The sequence below is a fragment of the Chiloscyllium punctatum genome, chromosome 8 (genome assembly GCF_047496795.1).
Source record: "Chiloscyllium punctatum isolate Juve2018m chromosome 8, sChiPun1.3, whole genome shotgun sequence".
Lineage (NCBI taxonomy): Eukaryota > Metazoa > Chordata > Chondrichthyes > Orectolobiformes > Hemiscylliidae > Chiloscyllium > Chiloscyllium punctatum.
Window position 1 is genome coordinate 59,416,771 of NC_092746.1, and position 20,614 is coordinate 59,437,384.

The 20,614-nt window shown below is 39.2% G+C and overlaps 1 protein-coding gene across 3 annotated transcripts in view; it reads right to left on the reverse strand.

Moving 5' to 3' along the window:
- Positions 1 to 756: 756 nt before the first annotated feature.
- Positions 757 to 20,614, reverse strand: part of LOC140480588 (adenylate cyclase type 1-like) — a 289,915-nt gene continuing 270,057 nt past the window's right edge. For all 3 annotated transcript variants that reach the window (XM_072575640.1, XM_072575642.1, XM_072575643.1), the window contains 3 exons: positions 11,578 to 11,692; positions 9,156 to 9,280; positions 757 to 2,451 (listed from right to left, as the gene is read on the reverse strand). In XM_072575640.1, coding sequence (XP_072431741.1) covers positions 2,128 to 2,451; positions 9,156 to 9,280; positions 11,578 to 11,692 — 564 coding nt within the window. In that variant the 3' untranslated portion in view covers positions 757 to 2,127. The remainder of the gene's footprint in view (positions 2,452 to 9,155; positions 9,281 to 11,577; positions 11,693 to 20,614) is intronic.

Genomic DNA, 20,614 nt, shown 5'->3' on the forward strand with positions numbered 1-20,614 from the left:
GTAGTGACCAACTCACCTCCTGACTTCCCCAAGCCTGTCTACCATGTACAAAGCAGATATTAGTAGCATGATAAAATACTCCAACACTCAAGAAGCTTAGCACCTTCCTGACCTAAGCAACTCACTTGATTGGCATCATATCCACTGTCTCCCCCACCGACACTCAGTAGCAGCACTGCTGAAATTCACTAGAGAACCTTAGACAGCACCTTCCAAACCACTAACAATACTAAATACAGGTCAAGGGAAGCAAATACATGGCAAAAACCATGACCTGCAAGTTCTCCTTCAAGCCATTCAGCATCCTGATTTGGAAATATATTGCCATTCCTTCAGTGTTGTTGGGTCAAAATTCTGGACAGCATTGTAGATGTACTTACATCAAATGGACTGCAGCAGTACAAGAAGGCAGTTCATCACCACCTTCTCAAATACAACTCGGGATGGGCAATAATTGCTGACCGAGCCAATGAAATACACATCCCATGAACAAATATTCAGTGAAGAGTATTTTTTAAAGTTTCTTGGTAGCAATGTCTAAGATAACAATATAAGAGACACACAATAGAAGACGACTTGAAGTTGTCTCACTCAAATTCATAATTGAAACATTCTGCACTTGAAGTAATGTTGAAAGTGATACATTAATAAAATAACATTAATAAAAGTTACTATTGCAAATACTTAAAATGCACAGAAACAAAAATATTTTTTCTTCAAATCATTTTTCTTTACTTTTTTATGACTCAGAAGAAATTATAATAGTGCAAACACTCAGTATAAAATTTATAATTAGAAATTTACGTTCACATTAAACATTTCCATGAATATTATCCACTTTTAACATAAAAGGTAGAACAAGTATTTGATTTTTTTAGGTCATTCTTACAGTTCCAAAAGAGACTGAAAGATATTCTACAATATTCAAGATGCACATAAAAATAGACCCGTATTTAAATATGGAAAATTAGCAAGCTAATTACAGTTTAAAAAAACACATAGCAGTGTTTTTATTTGTGTGATAAAGCATAAAATAAATAGTCTATAAAACATCTGACATACTACATAGGCCACAATGTTTGAAAAAAATGTTATTCCCCAACCTGCTTCTCTCACATTTAGAGCTGCAATCTTCATTATATAATGCCTCTACTGACTATGTTGTGAAAGTATCAGAACAGTGCAGGTTGAACCCTCTAGCATCCTTTAATCTCTACAGTGTTCAATATATATTGTCATAGCTGAGTTTTATTGCTACAGAGTAATAGTATTGGCGCTTGAGGACAAAATGGTAAGGGCAGGTTTTCATTATTCAGCGAGTGCTCTTTTACTGTAAACTGCCAGTAAACTTCTTGCAAAGGTTACCTAAAATTAGAGGGAGTTCTATAGCTTTGATATTTGATACATGTGGATATGTGTTAGGCAGAACAATAGAATGAATACTACAGCTTTTACAGCATGTCAGTAGTCATGCTTACATAAGGAAAACTTTGTTATAAAAATTAATGAAATATTCATCTGGCATGTGCTTTCTCATAGGTCATACACAATCCATTACATACAATAAATTCGTACAGAGTATGATATGAAAAAGGCAGACTTTGAAAATGCTATATAAGAACACAAGTAAGGCAATATTATATGGATATTTTCATAATGTCAGAACCATCCATTGGCCACTGAAGTAAAAGTGAGTACTAATTTTAGAACTCAAAATGATGTGGGAAAATGTGTTCTGTACATTTAGAAAACATGCAGAAACTGTAAAATATACAAACTAGTTATGATTGATTCAGACTTCCAAGATTCATTTTATTTAGAAAGATAATTCTCTATTCCCGAAATGTAGTTCTTTGCTTCTTCTAACAGATAGTTAGCCCTTAATTTTCACTCCAAGAATTGCACTCGTAACAATACCCAAAGTTTAATCTTTGGTTCGATCATAGCGATTCTTGGCGCTGATGACCCACATGCTCCTGGGGATTGCTCTCGGCAAATATTCCTCTTTTCAGTGTCTGACTTCCAAATGCCGACTTGGAGAGATCAGTGCATCCTGTCATCATTAACTGATTTCCACCCAAGTAACAGCTCAAAGTTAAGCTTTAATTTTTTTAATGCCAAAATTCATTATGCTTGCTCAACAACTGGTATGGGTGGAAGATAGTGTACAGATTGATTTGTTTGCATTGTAGATGCCTGGAGTGCTCCAAGTCCAGCCTTTATTGTGAAGCTGGCTACTGATGACACTGAGGGACAGCTTGCTGCCAGTTTCGCTCTTCCATCTGGATATAATTTTCTTACTAAATTTGTTGAACTTATTTGTGGATTTGCATTAACTTTTCCTTCAAGGAAATATGTCAGCATTTCTCCTTTTCCTTTAACACTGACTTTGCCTCGACAGACAAGCTCATAATTATTTTTATTGAGCATCCGATAGACATCTTCTGTTACCTGGAAATTAGAAGTCAGGCACGTATTATGCATCACACATATTTCAAAAACTCCAGTCACTCACGCCTCAGCAAATAATCAGGAAACCCCGAAAACATTCACAAGACCCATGCAAAAGTGGACGTTTATTAGACAGCATAAACAGAACGTCCATAAACAAATGAGTTGAATTCATTCAGCTAAGGTCTGGATAGAGTGGATGTGGAGATATTTCCATTAGTAGGAGAGACTAGGAGCTGAGGGCATAACCTCAGAGTGAAGGGTGACTTTTTAGAACTGAGATGAGGGGGAATTTCTTCAGCCAGAAGGTGGTGAATCTGTGGAATTCACTGTTGCAGAATACTGTGGATACCAAGTCAGTGTGTGTAGAGACAGCGTAGGTTCTTGATTAATAAAACAATCAAGGGTTATGGAGCAGGGAGAAGGCAGAAGAATGGGGTTGAGAAATGTATCAGCGCATGATCAAATGGCAGAGCAGACTCTAATGGCCTAATTCTCCTCCTGTATGTTATGGTCTATGCAATTCGGTGCAAAATATCCTTCATGCTGGTCTGTTTTCCTGAAGGCCCTTGTAGTCACAGAGTCATACAGCACAGAAACAGACCCTTGGGTCCAACCAGTCCATGCTGAACATAATCACAAGCTGAACATAATCACAAACTAAACTAATCCCACCTACCTGCTTCTGGCCCATATCCTTCCAAATCTTTCTTATTTACATACCTGTCCAAATGTTTTAAACATCGTAATTGTGCTCACATCCACCACTTCCTCAGGAAGTTCATTCTATATGTGAGTCACTCTCTGTGTAAAAGAAAGCCCCAAATATCATATTAAATCTCTCTCCTCTCACCTAAAAAATGTTATCCCTGGTCTTGAAATCCCCCATCCTAGGGAAAAGACACCGACCATTAATCCTATCTATACCCGTCATGATTTTATAAACTTCTATAAGTACACCGCTCAACCTTCCACATTCCAGTTTAAAAAGTGCCAGCCTATCCAGCCTTTCTTTATAACTCAAACCTTCCATATCTGGCAATATCCTGGTAAGTCTCTTCTGAATCCTCTCCAGCTAAGTGATATCTTTTCTATAACTAGGCAACCAGAACTGACTTAGCACTCCAGATGAGGCCTCACCAATATCCTCCTAGGCAAAAGTGAGGACCACAGATGCTGGAAATCAGAGTCTAGATTAGAGTGGCACTGGAAAAGCACAGCAGGTCAGGCAGCATCCGAGGAGCAGGAAAATTGACGTTTCGGGCAAATCCTGATGAAGGGCTTTTGCCGAAACGTCAATTTTCCTGCCCCTTGGGTGCTGCCTGACCTGCTGTGCTTTTCCAGTGTCACTCTAATGTTGACTCACCAGTGTTCTTATATCCTCAACATGACTTCCCAACACCTATCCCTGTACTCAAAGGAATGAGCAAGGAAGGCAAGCGTGCTAAATGCCCTTTTAACCATTGTCTATATGTGAAGCAAACTTCAATAAATTATACACCTGAACCTATATGTTCCTCTGTTTTACAACACTACCCAAGGTCCCACCATTAATTGGCTAAGTCCTATCCTGAAATAAGTACATTAAGCCTGAGAGACAAATGATTTTGGGGACCACTTGGCCAAAAATAATATTTAGAAAGCCTCTCTTAGCAGTCCTTACTTTCTGTCCTTAAATGAAAACAAGATGTACATTCTTTAGTTTAGTAGCAATTGCTGCCTACATCAGAGGTGTTGGGTGCACGGTTTAGACTCCACACCTTCACAGCAATCCTCAAAATTGGGTGCCTTTCTAATATTCAACAAGGGAATAAAACAAGAAGTTGGTCAGGAAAAAAGGGTCAGCAACAATTCAAGGCACGAGCTTTAGACCCCCAAATAGTGGGACCGACTTGTAAGAGTTTAAAAACAGCAAAACAGTTATACTTGGGGACTTCAATTACCCAAAGTTTGCTTGGGATATAAATAGTGTGAAAAATAGAAAACTCTTGAACTTCATTCAAAAGAACTTTTTTTTCACAAACACATAACAAGCCCAATGAGACACAGTGCAATTTTAGACTTTGTCTTCAAAAGTGAAGCTGTGCTGGTGAATGAAATAGCACTCCATGACTTTTTTGCAATAGTCACCATAATACAATTGACTTAGCATCATTACTGGAAGGGACAAAGATAGAATCGGAGTAAAAGTTTTAAATTAGGGGAACACAACTTTTACAAAGTTGAGGGATGATCTTGCAAAAGTGCACTAGCTACAGCTATTTGAAGGAATGTCAATGACAAATCAATGGGAGGTATTCAAAAACATGATTCTAATGACATAGGGTATATATGTCCTCAGGAAGACAAACAAAAAAGTGGTATTGTCAAACCAAAAGCCACCTACCTCTATAGAAGCATCCAGGGTAAGACAAAGCAGAACAATTGAGCTAATGTCAATTTCGAAATAGCAAAACCTCCTTCCATTAAGAAGGTTAGAGGGATATAGAAAATACAGGGTGAAGTGAAATGGGAAATTAGGACAGCAAAGTCAGGAAATGTAAAAGTAAGAAAAATTCAAACATAACTGATCAGTACATTATAAGCATAAGGATGACTAAGGGAATGGCAGGGGCTATCAGAAGTCTGTATGGTAATTTGTGTCTCACTTCAAAATATTTGGGCCGGGCTTTTAATGATTTTTTGTCTTTACAAAACATTGTGTTACTGCAGACATTGTAGTTAATGGATTGTGAAATATTAGATGATTAAACATAAAGAGAAGGAAAGTACCGGAGGGACTGAAACCTTAAAGGTGAATAAATTACCATGGCTGGACCCGAAGCTTTTAAAAAAATCTTAGGATGAAAAAGTGGATGCACTGAGCATCATTTTGCCATCTTCACTGAGCACAGATGAAATATTATAGGACTGGTGGTCTGCAAATGTTGCACGTTTATTTTTAAAAAGGAGGTAAGCCATGTATTTTTTGGCCAGTTTTTCTGGCAGTGGGCAAATTACTAGAAACAATAGCAAGAGGATTCACGCTTACTGAGACAGGCATGGAATAATCTGGGGTAATTAGCATGATTTTAAGGGAAGGTCATGTCTTAAAAGCTTATTCTTTTTGAGCAAGTAGAAAACAAAATTTTTGAGAATTGTGTCGTGGACATGATCTACATGGATTTTAGGAAGGCATTTCAAAAGGTTCCACGTGGCAGAATAACAGAAGAATTAAAGTAAAAATTAAGGGCAATGTAGACAGTTTGATCCAAAATTGACTAAGTTACAGGAAATAAAGGTAAGTTTCTAGTTGCACTCCATGGGATTTTTGTTGAGTGTCTTACTGTTTTTTAGATTAGATTAGATTAGATTACTTACAGTGTGGAAACAGGCCCTTCGGCCCAATAAGTCCACACCGCCCCGCTGAAGCGCAACCCACCCACACCCCTACATCGACCCCTTACCTAACACTACGGGCAATTTAGCATGGCCAATTCACCTGACCTGCACATCGTTGGACTGTGGGAGGAAACCGGAGCACCCGGAGGAAACCCACGCAGACACGGGGAGAATGTGCAAACTCCACACAGAGAGTCGCCTGAGGCAGGAATTCAACTCGGGTCTCTGGCGCAGTGAGGCAGCATATTGCAAACTATTAATTGTGGCACATATTAATGGTATAGACTTGAAAGTGGAAGGAAATTTGATTAGGAAGTTTGATACACAAACATTGACCATGTAGTTGACAGTGAAGGAGTTAGGTGTTGACTGAGGTTTGATTTGGTTGATTTTTGGTGGAAATGTGACAAATAGAATTTAGTTTGGAGAAGTGTGAAGTTATGCATTTGGGCAGAACAAGCAAAGCAAGAGAATGTGCAATAACTGGGAGGATATTGGGAACAGTGGAGCAAGTGAGAGACCTTGAAGTGCCTATTCACAGGATCCTGAAGTTGGCAGGACAGGTAAATAAGGCAATAAAGAAAGCATATGGGAAGCTTTCCTTCACTCGGCATGGTACTAAATACTGAAGCAGGGATTTGTGGGCGGCACGGTGGCACAGTGGTTAGCACTGCTGCCTCACAGCGCCAGAGACCCGGGTTCAATTCCCCCCTCAGGCGACTCTGTGTGGAGTTTGCACATTCTCCCCGTGTCTGCGTGGGTTTCCTGCGGGTGCTCCGGTTTCCTCCCACAGTCCAAAGATGTGCAGGCCAGGTGAATTGGCCATGCTAAATTGCCCGTAGTGTTAGGTAAGGGGTAGATTTAGGGGTATGGGTGGGTTGCGCTTCGGCGGGGCGGTGTGGACCTGTTGGCCCGAAGGGCCTGTTTCCACACTGTAAGTAATCTAATTTAATCTTAATGCTCGACCTATAAAAGATGCTGGTTAGACCACAGCTGGTATTTAGTGTATCGTTTGACAGAGAGTATAGAGGAAACTTACACAAGAAAGTTGGCAGAATATTTACAAAAATATTGTAGCCATGAGGAAAAATAAATAGTCTAGGGTTGTTTACCTCATTTGAGGTGTACGAAATAATGAGTGGCTTGGATACAGTGGACAGGCAAGATCTACTTTGCCTGGTGGAGAGGCCAGTCACCAAGGGCACAGATTTAAGGTGATTGACAGAAGAATTAGAGGGGACATTCAAAAAATAAGTTTTCTTTCGAGGGAGGTGGGTTTCTGTAACTCACTTGGTGGTTGAAGAGCAAGCCATCAACTGTTTTAAAAGTAGCTGATCTGCACCTGAAGCACTGTTAACAGCACGGTAATGGATTGGAATGGACAGCTAGATTAGTGGGTTGACAATGGGCAACTAGTTTATACAACTAGTGCAAACAAAATGGACTGAATGATCTCTTTCGTAATTTTGCATGATTCTGTAAAAATAAATCACAATAGTTTAAAACTGGAACAAAAAAGAAAATTTCACCCTTTTGTATTAGTATTAATATGATCTGAAAGATGTGAAAGAAATTCAAAGCCACTTATTTTAATGTTACACGCAAACCAACGCAAGGTAATATCACCAGACTATATGTACAAATAAGATGATGTAGCAGTGGAAGAGGGAATTCATGATGTGCATGGCACCCAGGGTGTGAGCAAACTGAAAGCATATATGTTCTTGGATATGTATATGTGAGGCTTGCAGTTTGTGCAGAGAAATAACTAGTTGCAGCCCCTATAGCTACACACCAAAACATGAGAGAAACATGATTTCTGTTAAACATGTTTCAGAAGATGGTCACTTCACAGTTCAAAGAATTAACCATGAAAAATATTGACAAGAATACCAATGGAAGAATTTCTGAAATGGTAATATAAAAACTGTGGCTCATTTACAAATCAACCGTACAACAAAAAACTAAGATAGTATCACTCAGATCAACCTTTAGAAAGTGAAGTCACATTAAAGATCAAGAGTTCAGTGGTATCAATTTTACAATTTCTCTTGCTGCCAAATAAAGTATAATGGAAATATAGCAACTAAGTGATGGTATAAAAATAAAGTTTATTTGATTTTTAGGACACTATATAATTCCTGAGACAGAAAGACGTTAATCAGCTGAAAAGAGTTCCACTAAAGGTAAGGTAAAACTTACTGGTATTAGTCCTTCCAAACAGGGTGTATTCATTGGAACATTTAAAGTGGTAAGGCAATGGGAACAGGTAAACAAATCAAAAAGTAAAAGGGCTCCTTCTTAAAATGTTAGTCGAATTTTAATGTGAGTCAAGTAAATAGTAAGAGTAATAGAAATAACATATAAAGAATTGATAGGCATGTTGAGGAATCTGAAAGGGGCCAGGACATTGATTTCAAAGGTATAATGCATTAGGGGATTTGAGGACAATGGACATATTTATGTTTAGTACCAAAAAGTTCTATATGAGGTGATTGAAGAGTGTGAGTAAGAAATATATTCTTGGAATCAGCATAATGTTCCGTTTTCCAGAAACAGTTTTCACTCTGCAAGGTGCCGACACTTAAGTTCAGCATTCATTGTCAAACACCAACTATTCCACGTGTGGAACTTTAGACTGTTATGCAATTTTATAAATTATTGGTACTAAGAGTAGCAAATTGGTAATTGACAGTACAGGTCGCTCTGCTAGAATGCACGTTTTGCCAATGCAAATTCACTGTAACATGATTGACGAATTGGGGATGCTGTTTCTAAAGAGCAAACTCTTAAAACGTGTGTTGGCTGTAATGTGATTACATCGCCAACACTTTAAGCACTGTTTCTAAAGTGCAACTTTTCTATAATGCAGGGTTGCACAAGAATGCAACTATCCCGTTATAGAAGAACTGACTGCAAGATGTAAACCCTGACCAGGAAGTTAAAGGAGCCTATAGTTCCACATCAGCTTTTCATGGCAACGCCCAGCCAATTAAAATTGACTTATCGACCAATCAATACCTTTTCTCTTGTTGCGTTGATTGTTGAAATTGTTTAAAGTTTGGCATCCTTGCGTTTGTCCTGACATACACAAGACATAAAGTTTTGGCAACATGTTTATCTTTTCAGTGATATTTAAAATATGGAGATTTTATTATTTATAGTACTGAGGTGAATTAGACAAAATAACAAAAAGTTGAGGGTTAAAAAACATACCTCATTGAGGAAACATTCTCCCTAGATTTCAAAAAAGTATGAATCAAAAGAAATTATGTATTCAATTCTGAATTTCCTATAGTGCTTTGTAAGAGCAAATTACTAACTTGAATTTTGCCTTGAACCCCCGTACTATCCATTCTGCTGGCAACGTTTACAGTGTTTCCCCAGATGTCGTATTGTGGCCGCCTTGCTCCAATCACACCTGCCACTACAGGTCCGACATTTATACCTGCAGTGGTGGAAAGACAAGAATGTTGTGTTGAAAATCTGAATGTTCAACTTTAATTTTACAAGCTTGAAGAAAGTAAATGCTACCAAAAACAGGCAGGAAGTGACAGTAGATCCTTCAAATGCAAATGAAATAAAGCTAATTTCATGTAGCATATTATTTTTGGCCAAATGTGGTTTCCAACAAAAACAATATAAAGACATAAAAAAAAACTGAACAGGGATACAAATACCTTCTGGACCTCACACTCTATAAAACAAGTACAATCTGCAATATTACATTCTTCTCAGCTGCATTTAAGCATAGAACCCCTACAGTGCAGAAGGTGGTCATTCGGCCCATTGAATCAGCAGTGTCCCTCTGAAGAGCATCCCATTCAGACCCATACAATGCTCCCATAACCCCAAATTTCCCATGGCCAATACACCTAGCTACACATCCCTGAACACTATGGACAATTACAGTTGGTCAATCCACCTAATCTACACATCTTTAGATTGCAGGAAGAAACTGGAGCACCCAGAGGAAAACCATGCAGACATGGGGAGAATGTGCAAACAGTCATCCGAGGCTGGAAGCAAACCCAGGTCCTGGTACACTGAAGCAGCAGTGTCAAATATTGAGCCACCGTGCCCCACTCCTAACTTTTCCAGATAATTGTTGCAAGAAAAGTGCAAGATGTTCACTATCTTCTCAGTGTGGCACAGTGGTTATCATTGCTGCCTCACAGTGCCAGAGACTCAGGTTCAATTCCCGCCTCAGGCAACTGTCTGTATGGAGTTTTGCACATTCTCCCAGTGTCTGCGTTTCCTCCCACACTCCAAACATGTACAGGTTAGGTGAATTGGCAATGCTAAATTACCCCTTCACCTAACACTATGGGCAAATGTAGGGGAATGGGTCTGGGTGGGTTGCGCTTTGGTGGGAATTGTTGGGCCAAAGGGCCTGTTTCCACACTGTAGTATCTATCTATCAGTCAATCAAGAAAATAAAATTTGGATTCTTTGACCAGCAACTGTCTAAATTAGTCGGGAGGAATTTTACGGTGTTAAGCATTAATAGTCGTATTAACTTGCATGGCCAAATCAACAATGTAGACAAACCAGGCAGTCGTCTAGAAGATTGAGCTTTAAGGAGTGCCAAATTTGTGATTTCAAAACCAAATAAAGGTAATATTTAAGTTTAGACTTCTCTCAGTTCTCTGTATTGAACGTGGTTGGTTTGGGCAGGGAGTGGGGCGGATTAGAATTTCCTACTTACATGTAAACTTCTTCCTTCTACCTTCAATTAATTCAACAATGAATAGCAAACAGGACATTAACTTCTACCTGATTAAGTTCTAGTCAGGCTGCATCTTTAGTACTTCATTCAGTTTTGGACACTATACCCCAGGAAGGATGTATTGATCTTGGAGTTAGCACAAGACTGGTTTCACTAGAATGTTATCAAGCTGAAGAAATTAAATCCTGCTGACTGGTATAACTAGTCTAGGCTTATTTTTGCCTGTAGTAAGTGATGCTGCTAAAGTGTCCTCTTTGGTAGTTAGTGCAAAGTGTTGCTGAGAAATTGGCTAGTCCGTAGATAGGCGCTCCAATGTTGCAAAAAAACCCTTTAACAAGCATGTTACCCATTATTTAACATATTTCTGGATCTCTTTCTGGATATTTAACAAGCAAATTAATTCAATAAGACGGGACTTGCTCCTTTCAATACAGTGTGAAGGAGTGTGTGCTGTCAGTCATATTAGATGCTTGGTGCTCACTTTCTTCATGATAAATTAGGGATAATGCAAAGAAATTTCATTGACAATGATTGCTGGCATGCAATTTGACAATGTAGGGCTCAGCATTGTATTGAGCTTCACACAACAGGGAAATGCACATTCAGTTAAACACCCGTGCTTTCCAGAAGGAATCATTGGCTAGCAAATTGAAATGGCAATCCAGTTGGAACTTCTCCCTTTCATATCTCAAGGGAAATTTCTAAATTTACTCAACAGAAGATTAATAGTTTGCAATTGCTTTTCATTTGTTACATTTCAGGAGAAATTGGATGGATGTCTTTCATCTTTTTCGATGACACTTCATAATGTTTCTTTTTAAACTGCCAAGCAGATGGTTCTTTTAAATTCATGCTGCACATAGCATTTATGACTAATCCATAAAAAAAAGAATCTGTTTGAGCATTTCTATATACAAATTCATAAAAATAGACAATGTTAGTAATGTGTATTACAGACATTTATTCACTTAATTACAAAGTAAATTATTATTATTGACTCTAAGACAACTACTTACCAACTCTTAAGACAAAGTCATTGTATGATTGATAGTTGATTTCATCTAGAACATCAAACATTTCAATTGCAAAATCTGCCAGGGTACTCAGGTGGGAATAAATCGATCGTTTTGCCTATAGTTTTAAAAAAGATGAAATATTTTCAAAATGGTCAGTGCTAATATCTCTATTAAAGTTACAGTTAACAGCACCAGATATACAACTATATACCAATAAGAAAATCACATGCAAATCTTTTGAGACACTGCACTTGATAAAACTGCTAATTTACTAAATATATTCAATTTCTTCTTTAGTTGAGATTGGATAAAAAGGGTTCATGCATGGGATGAAGATTAATGTTGTTGATTTCTTTGATTGTGAGCAGACAGATTTGTTGACTTAACTCACAGATGGTTCCATCAATTCAAATGAGTAGATTGTCCTCTGACCAAAATCTGGAAGGTGCCAGGGAGAAGATTCTGATCAATTTAAATATTTAAACACTTGTGATTTTATTTTTGCAGCTCAACAGCTATGTAGTATCAAAAAAAAGAATTTGCTGGAAAAGCTCAGCAGGTCTGGCAGCATCTGGGAAGAGAGATCAGAGTTAACATTTTGGGTCTGGTGACCCTTCCTCAGAACTGATGGGATCCAGGAAAATGTTAGTTTATATGCAGAAGATAGGGTGGGGGGAGGGGATAAGGAGTAAACAATAGGTAGGGAATGAGCCCAAAGAGAGAAAGGAGCAGTTGGACAAAGGAATAGATAATGATCTGGCTGGAAAGGGGGAATAGGTGTTAACAAAAACTGTTAGTGGCTAACAATAGGTAGTGTGTAATGGCAGACCATGTGATAACAAGGTCTGGTGTGTAGAGTTGGGGCATAGGACATGAGAGAGTTCAAGCCTTTAAGTTATTGAAATCAATATTGAGTCCACAAGGCTGCAGGGTTTCCAAGTGGAAAATGAAGTGTTGATGGTGCTTCACCAGGAAGGTATGTCTGGGCTCTTGGATACTAAGGAGGGAGGAGATAAATGGGCCAGTGTTACACCTTCAGCGGTTGCAGGTGAAGGTGCCATGTGGGGTGTGGGCAGGGAGTGAAGGAAGAGTGGACCAGGACGCCCCAAAGGGAGTGGCTGCTGCAGAAGACAGACACGGGAGGGGAAGGGAACATGTGTGTGGTGGTGACATCTTGCTGGAGGTGGCAGAAATGGCAGCTGATCATCTTCTGGATGTGGATGTGTGTGGATGATAGGGGAGGACAAAAGGAACCCTATTGCTTTTTTTTGGGGGGGGGGGGGGAGACAGGGGGTGACGGTGGAAGTGTGGGAGATGGGTAAGACCCAGTTGAGGGCCCTCTTGATAGCGGTGCTGGGGAATCCTTAGTTTTGGAAGGAGGTGGGGATTTCCGAGGCTCCCTTGTTGAAGTTGGCCTTGTCGGAACACATGCGATGGAGATGGAGGAACTGGGAGAATGGAACAGAGTCTTTACAGGAAGTACGGTGCGAGCATGTATAGGCCAGGTAACTGTGCGAGTCAGTGGGTTTATAGTGGATATTAGTGGCTAGTCCATCCCTAGAAATGGAAACAGAGATGTCAAGGAAGGGAAGAGAGGAGTCAGAGATAGACCAGGTGAAAGTGAGGATAGGGTGTAAACTGGAAGCAAAATTGATGAATTTTTCCAATTCCAGATGAGAAAGAGAAGAACTAATGATATCATCAATATATCAGAGAAAGAGTTACAGGTGGGGGCCGGAATAGGACTGGAACAAACCCCACGAACAGACAGGCAACACCAGGGCCCTCCGACCTGAGAGGAGTTAAAAGAAGGTGAGGACTAACTTGGTGAAGTGGAGGAGTGCGGTGGTGGGTGGGAATGATTCAGGCTTTTGCTCCAGGAAGAAGTGGAGAGCCATGAGACCGTCCTGGTGGGGGGTGGATGTGTAGAGGGATTGGACATCCATTGTGAAGAGGAGGCAGCTGGAGCCTGTGAACTGGAAATTCCAAAACTGGTGTAAAGCAGCAGAGGAACCACGGATATATATGGGCAGGGACTAGACCGGGGAGAAAAGACTGAGTCGGGATAGGAAGAGATGAGTTCTGTGGGGGCAGGAGCAGACTGAAATAATGATCTGCCTGTGGATTTTTAAAAGGAGGTGGAAGCAAGCTGTGCAGGGCTGGGAGATTATCACTGGAGGCAGTGAGGGGGAGATCACCAGATAAAATGAGGACAGTGACTGTCGTTGATGCAATGGCCTGATGTACCATGGGGTGGGGGGGTCATGGTCCGAGGGAAGATAGGAGGAGGTATCTGAGAACTGGCACTCAGCTTCTGCAATGTAGAGGTCAGTGTGCCAGACAACTGCACCACCCTTATCGGAAGGCTTAATGACAAAGTCAGGAATGGATTTAAGTAAACAGATTGGAGGGAGATAGGTTGGATTGGGTGGGGAGAGGTGGACAGAGAAATTGAGATGACCAATATCATGTTGACTGTTCTCAAAGGAACAGATCGAGGGAGATTGGAGGGTTGGAGTGTGGGGTCCAGGTGGAGGGAGAGTATTGGAGCTGGGTGAAGGGGTGGGACAGGGAGAGGTCACATATCCAAAGAAATAGGCACAGAGGTGAAGATCATGGAAGAAGAATTTGATGTCAAGTCTAACCCGAAATTCATGAAGGGGTGACGTATTTACAGCATTCGCAGTTCTTTTGGGATTTTTTAAAGCTAATATAGAACATTGGCTTTCTAATAGTCCCCAAAATTTAACATCATCATAACATTTAACAATCAGAATGCTGCACAAGATATTGGCACTGATGTTCCTTTACTTTGACCTTGAAGCATGCCTATTTACTGGCTGAAAAATAAAGAAAAAGAGACATATCAGATTTCTATTTCCTTTGTACTTTGTGCATTTTCACATCTCCCTGAGGAGCCAGAATATTTTTGCCTGAAACTGGAGGATGCATTCAATATAATTCAAGTGAAAGCAGAGGGATGTCAACATGTCTCATCTGTTCCCAGCTCTCTTCTTCGATTTAGAGGTTGAACTGAACCCTCTTGCACTTTCAAAAGCCTCCCGAACACTAAACAGGTAGGTACTTTTTTTCACAGCAATTAGGATTATTTGAACACATCAGCAAAATTGTATATATGACTTTCTATTATCCATTTCATTAGTAATGAATATGAATGATTGAGGCTCTAAAGCAGATCCTTGTGGGACACCACTGGTCACAACCTCTTAATTTGAGTACGTATCCATTATCACTACTTTTTGTCATCTGCTATTCAACCAATTTCCCAGCCATATCAGTAATTTGCCTTCAATTCTGTGGGCAATTATGCTGAATTTTATCAAATGTCTTCTGGAAGGCCATGTAAACAACATCCACAGACATTCCCTAGTCCACGACCTTAGCCACCTCTTGAAAAATTCAATGAGGTTTGTCAGGAATGAACTACCCGTCAAGAATATGCGCTGGCTCTCCCTGATTACTTCGCTGAAACTTTTCATGGCGTTCAGTTATCCACACCCATAATAACGGACTCCAACAACTTCCACACCACAGATATTAGGCTAACTGCTCCATAATTCCCTGATTTTCCTCTTGCATCCTTCTTACAAAAATGGAGTGACTTGTGCAATTTTCCAATTCAGAGGAACAACTCCTGTATCTAGAGAATTCTGAAAGATTATAGTTAGAGTGTTGACAATATGTTCCATTATTTCCTTGAACATCCTCAGATGGAAATAGTCATGTCCTGGGGATTTGTCACTGTTTAATTTCATTAAATTTCTCATTATCAATGTTTTACTTACCTTAATTCTGGTTAGTCCCTGCCCCTGATCCAGTATTAATTTCCTCAGAAGCCTCAACAAGCTATCCTCATTTCTAACTGCAAATACTGAGGCAAATTACTCAATATACCCGCCACTTCCCTGTTGTCATTGACAATATCTTCACTTTCAGTCTGGGTCTGACCGCCCGTTTTCCCCTTGTGTAACTATAAAACTTCTGATCAATTTTAATGTCTCTGACAAGTTTCCTTTCATAAACACTTTAGTAGCTCTTTTTAAGATACTTTATGGCCCTTCGCTGTTTTTTTATATTTCCCATTCAGCAAGATATGTACTCTTTATTGCCTTTTTGTAAGCCTTTTCTTTTCGTTTTATGCTGTCTCTTATCTCTTCAGTTACCAAGGTTGTTTTTTTCTGTGAAGTGGAGCTTTTCTCTCTCAGGGGTATAAATTGTTTTTTGTGTCAAATGTTTCTTTAAACATCCTCCAATGTTCTTCAGCTGTTTTCTCCATTAGCAGATTTTCCCAGTTTACTGTGAATAGTCTCTGCTTCATATCATTAAAGCTCATCTTATCTAAATCCAGAACTTCAGTTGTTGATTAATGCTTTTCACTTTCAAACACTGCAATGAACTCAAAAATGTTATGATCACTATTGATAAATGTTGACCCATAATTAGGTTACTAATTAAATTAGTGGGCAGCACAGTGGCTCAGTGGTTAGCACTGCTGCCTCACAGCACCAGGGTCCCAGTTTTGATTCCAGCCTCGGTTGACTGTCTGTGTGGAGTTTGCACATTCTCCCCGTGTCTGCGTGGGTGCGCTCCAGGTTCCTTCCACAGTCCAAAGATGTGCAGGTCAGCTGAATTGGCCATGCTAAATTGCCCATAGTGTTAGGTGTATTAGTCAGAGGGAAATGGGTCTGAGTGGGTTACTCTAAGGGTCAGTGTGGACTGGTTGGGCCGAAGGGTCTGTTTCCACACCGTAAGGAAACTAATCTAATCTAAACCCAGTACATTTCTCATTACTAAATCTAATACTGCATATCTCCTTGTTGAAACTAGGATATAGTGCTGTTAGAAACTATCCCAGACACACTCCAGAAATGTACTACCTTTCTGAAAGGTGCTTATCTATTTCTCCAAATCTATGTTAAAGTTAAAATCCCTCGTTACTTCTGTTCTACACTTATTTCTGCATTTACGCAAACCAGCATTTTGGGGCTGCTTCCTGGGGGTTTGTTCACAACACTATTACCTTTTAGATCTTTTACTGTTCCTCGGTCCTACCAATAGGGTCTCAGATGCTTTACCTCATTATATCCTCCTTCACCATTGAAGTAACTTTGTTTCTAGTTGGTAAGGCTACTCCACCCCATCTGTCATTTTCTCTCTAAGCTGTGAACCTGTAACATGGTATATTCAGTTCCTAATCCCAACCATCCTGCAGCTGTGTCTCAGTATTGGCTACTGTATCATAATCTCTCATTTGAATTTGTGCCTGCAACTCTTTTAATCCGTGCATTTGTATACAGAGGAATCTCGAATGTCTAAATATCAATTATCCGAATATCAATTATCTGAATTTTGGATTATCTGAAGAACATCTCAAGGTCCCGTTAGAAACATTACATCAAAGAGGTGTTTCAACACTGATTGTGTCTTTTGTTTACAATGATTAAAAATGAACTCGGCTTACTGAAATGCTGCTGAGAACAATCCTGGACATCAATGGGAGCCCAGGTACACGCCCTCTCTCTCTCTCCCCACACTTCCCCTGGAGTTCTACACAGGTGTGTACCCTGAATGCCCCTCCTTCCCCAGATAATCCCTCCAACATTGTCCTGTACAGGGTAGAGGTGGAACCTGTCAAAGTGTGTGTGTGTGTACGCTATTTGGAGACTCAGCCCCCCCAAAGGCAGCAGAAGTTTACTTTTGGTGTGCAGTCTGGCTGGGCACGGACACCAGGTGGGTGGCTAATGGGGTTGGGTGGTGCACAGGGGGATGGGGGCGGGGCAGACAGGGGTGCAGGGGTTCATGCGTAGTGTTATGCTGCCTCATCTTCTGAAATGTGGCAGGTCCCTTACACACAAGTGTGTGTCTGCTCAGAAACAAACTGTGAGACAGAGAGAGGGAGCAAGGCAGGCAGAGTGAGGAAAAAAGAAATCAGAAAACTCCGAGCCCCAGAGGAGAGACATTGAATCAATTAAGCAAATAATCAATTTTCTGAACAAAATAGTGCCCACCCATCTCATTTGGATAATCGAGTTCCTTCTGTATAGAACTTTCATTTCGGTTATACACTTAACCTGATGCCTTATTCACCTGTTTATTATTTCTCTCTTTCAGTTTAATCAATAAACTTCTTATAATGTTCCCATTCCTTGCCGTATGTGAAGTAAGATTCCTGACTGTTTCTTTAGTATGCAATGATATTTGATTTTGAAACAGTGTGGACTACCCTGAAGTTCTCCCCAGCATTTACTGGGTTTACACCTTTGTGATCATCCTGCCCAGCCTTTCCACTGGGACATTGATGCCACATTGGTTCATGTGAATATAAAATTTTCTTTCACATGATTTGAAGAGAGAAATGACATTCTTCTGATGTTCTGACTCATACTTATCCATTGCCAACGGCACATAAATAGATTATCTCATCAGTTAACTATAAAGTACGTTGATATGAAAGATGTTTTCTGAATGCAAATTTATTTTTTCTATATCATACCCACTGAGGAAAATTACTTACAGGATGAAGTATAGGTGGTCCCTGGGTTGTAAATGGATTCCATTGATTGAAAGTTGATTTATGCAGAAATTGGAACACAATGCAGATGTTTCTAAATATGGGAAATGGTTGTATGTTGCATCTTTAACGTTATATTCAAGTAGTAGATTGCATCCATAACTATTAGTATTTGTAAGTTGGACATTCATAAATCAGGGACCCAATGTATAGCCAGGTACCAGACCACTGAAAAAAAAGTTTTACTTCTTCTGTCTATTTATTACCTCAGGATATCCCAAAATATTTCAAAGTAAATGAATTACTCCTGAAGTTTAATTATTGTCCTTTTGCAGATAACAATAGTGAACAATTTACTCCCAGCAAGGATCCAAACAGCAATGAAATAAATTATCAGTTAATTTGCAAACAACAAAACAAATGTGGATGCTGGAAATCAGAAACAAAAATTAGAAAGTACTGGAAAAAGTCAGCAGGTCTGGCAGCATCTGTAGAGAGAAAGCAGAGTTTACAATTCAGGTCCAGTGACCATTCTTCAGAATTGCTCTGTTCTTTACACTTAGAATCATATTTAATGTTCATGTTAAGGTAGATATTTAAATTACATAAAATTTCCTGAACAGAATCAGACTATTTTTCCCAATTGGGGCACACCAGTCTAGGTAAAATTGGTTAGTTGGTCTTGTGGTATGTTTTGTGAACTGTATCTTTGAAATCAAAACCAATCCATTTGAATACAGAGATCCCAATTTATGGATATTCCATCTGTGAATATTTATACTTACGAATGAGATCCCATACAGGGGTGTAACTGTAAAGGTGCAACATACAAACAATGCTTCACAGTACATTGTCCTGTATTGTGTTTTAACTTGTGTACAACTCAATTTGCAAATGGATTCCAAACCAGAACCCATTCATAACCAGGGACTGCCTGATTTTGAGACAGTTCCTGGTTACTAATTTGTAGGACTCCGACCTGCTTAATGATGGTGTTGTTTTGTATTTAATCAAAAGGATATCGGAGGTTTTAGCTTGTTTAACATCATTTGAGCTAATTAAGACTTGTTTTGTTTACATTTTGTACATTGGAATTTTTGAGGCATGACAACATTAGTTGCATGACCTTTAATTAGGAAGATTCATCAGTAAGCATCATCAATGCTTGCATGGAATAGCAATTGTGTATTCCAAAAAAAATTACAGGAATCCTTTTATAAGGGAGCTGGATTAGATACAATTTTAAAAGAGGGGGGGTTAGGTTAAAATAAAAAGAAACATCTGTGGAACTATAACACAAGAGAGTAAATGACTGAAATATTATATGTAAGATATTTTTGTTCAGGCAAGTTTGGTGAATTTAGTAATTGGAGTTCCTTTGATAACCTCTGTAGCGCAGAAGAAACTGATTATTTGCCCTGAAGATGTTATACAAATTAGAGAGAAAATTACCAATAATATCTGCTCTGACAGAAAGACTGCGTTAATTGAAAGTTTAAGTGGCTGTTCTTGGTGCATGATTTCTTTCGCTCTGGTATTCTTTTTGTTATCAACCACATTGAGCTGTTTAGCTGAAGGAGATTCCATGAACAGTAAAGTAAGGTCAATGTGGTTTATGATGAAGTAATCTATTATCACTTGCTGTCTCCTTTGTTATGTGAAAGCAATGTATAGAATTCTTCTGTATACTTCTTTGAACTTGGATGAATAATATTAGAAAATTTGTATTTAAATATCTAGGCTATATTTAAAATGCTATCAGTGAAATTACCTTCCATGTCCAAGTATCTCCATGTCTGAAGGAGATAGGTTTCATATCAACAACTTGACTAGCTAATTTTTGATCTTCAGAAATTTCAAGTTGCAGTGACTGAAAAGTTAACCTTCATGCTTTTAAAAATAAACATGGAAAATAATAATGCCTATTTCTAAACTGAATGCTGGGAGTAGGAAAGCAGGATGTGAGGTACAGGTTGAATGCTTCGAAAAATATAGATTTAAAAAATATAAAATGAAATTGGATGGGAGGATGGAATTAAGACTGAAGTTAAAAATAAACACGATGGAGCCCAGGAGGAAATCAGGCAAGCAACATATATATTTCATTGTCTCCAGTTCTTTAAACTTCAGTGATGCACTTGTTCCAGAGCAGTTTTATTACTCTTACATCACAAAAGTAAATTGCACAATATATGATCATAAAACCAAAAGAAGATTTGTTTCAACAGGTTAAGAGGGAATACTTGGGACATGATGTTACATTCCTTGTCAAGCTTTTTGATCAAATCAGGGTCCTGACCAGCTTTGTTTCGTCAAAAATCCCATGACTTGGATCTTTGGATAAGTTGACTGAAGAGACAAACATATGTCAGATGCAGTATAATGTGGATAAGTGTGAGGTTATCTACGTTGGTAGAAAAATAGGAAGGCAAATTATTATCTGAATGGTGATAAATTGGGAAAGAGATGAGATCTGGGTGTCCTTGTACACCAGTCACTGAAAAT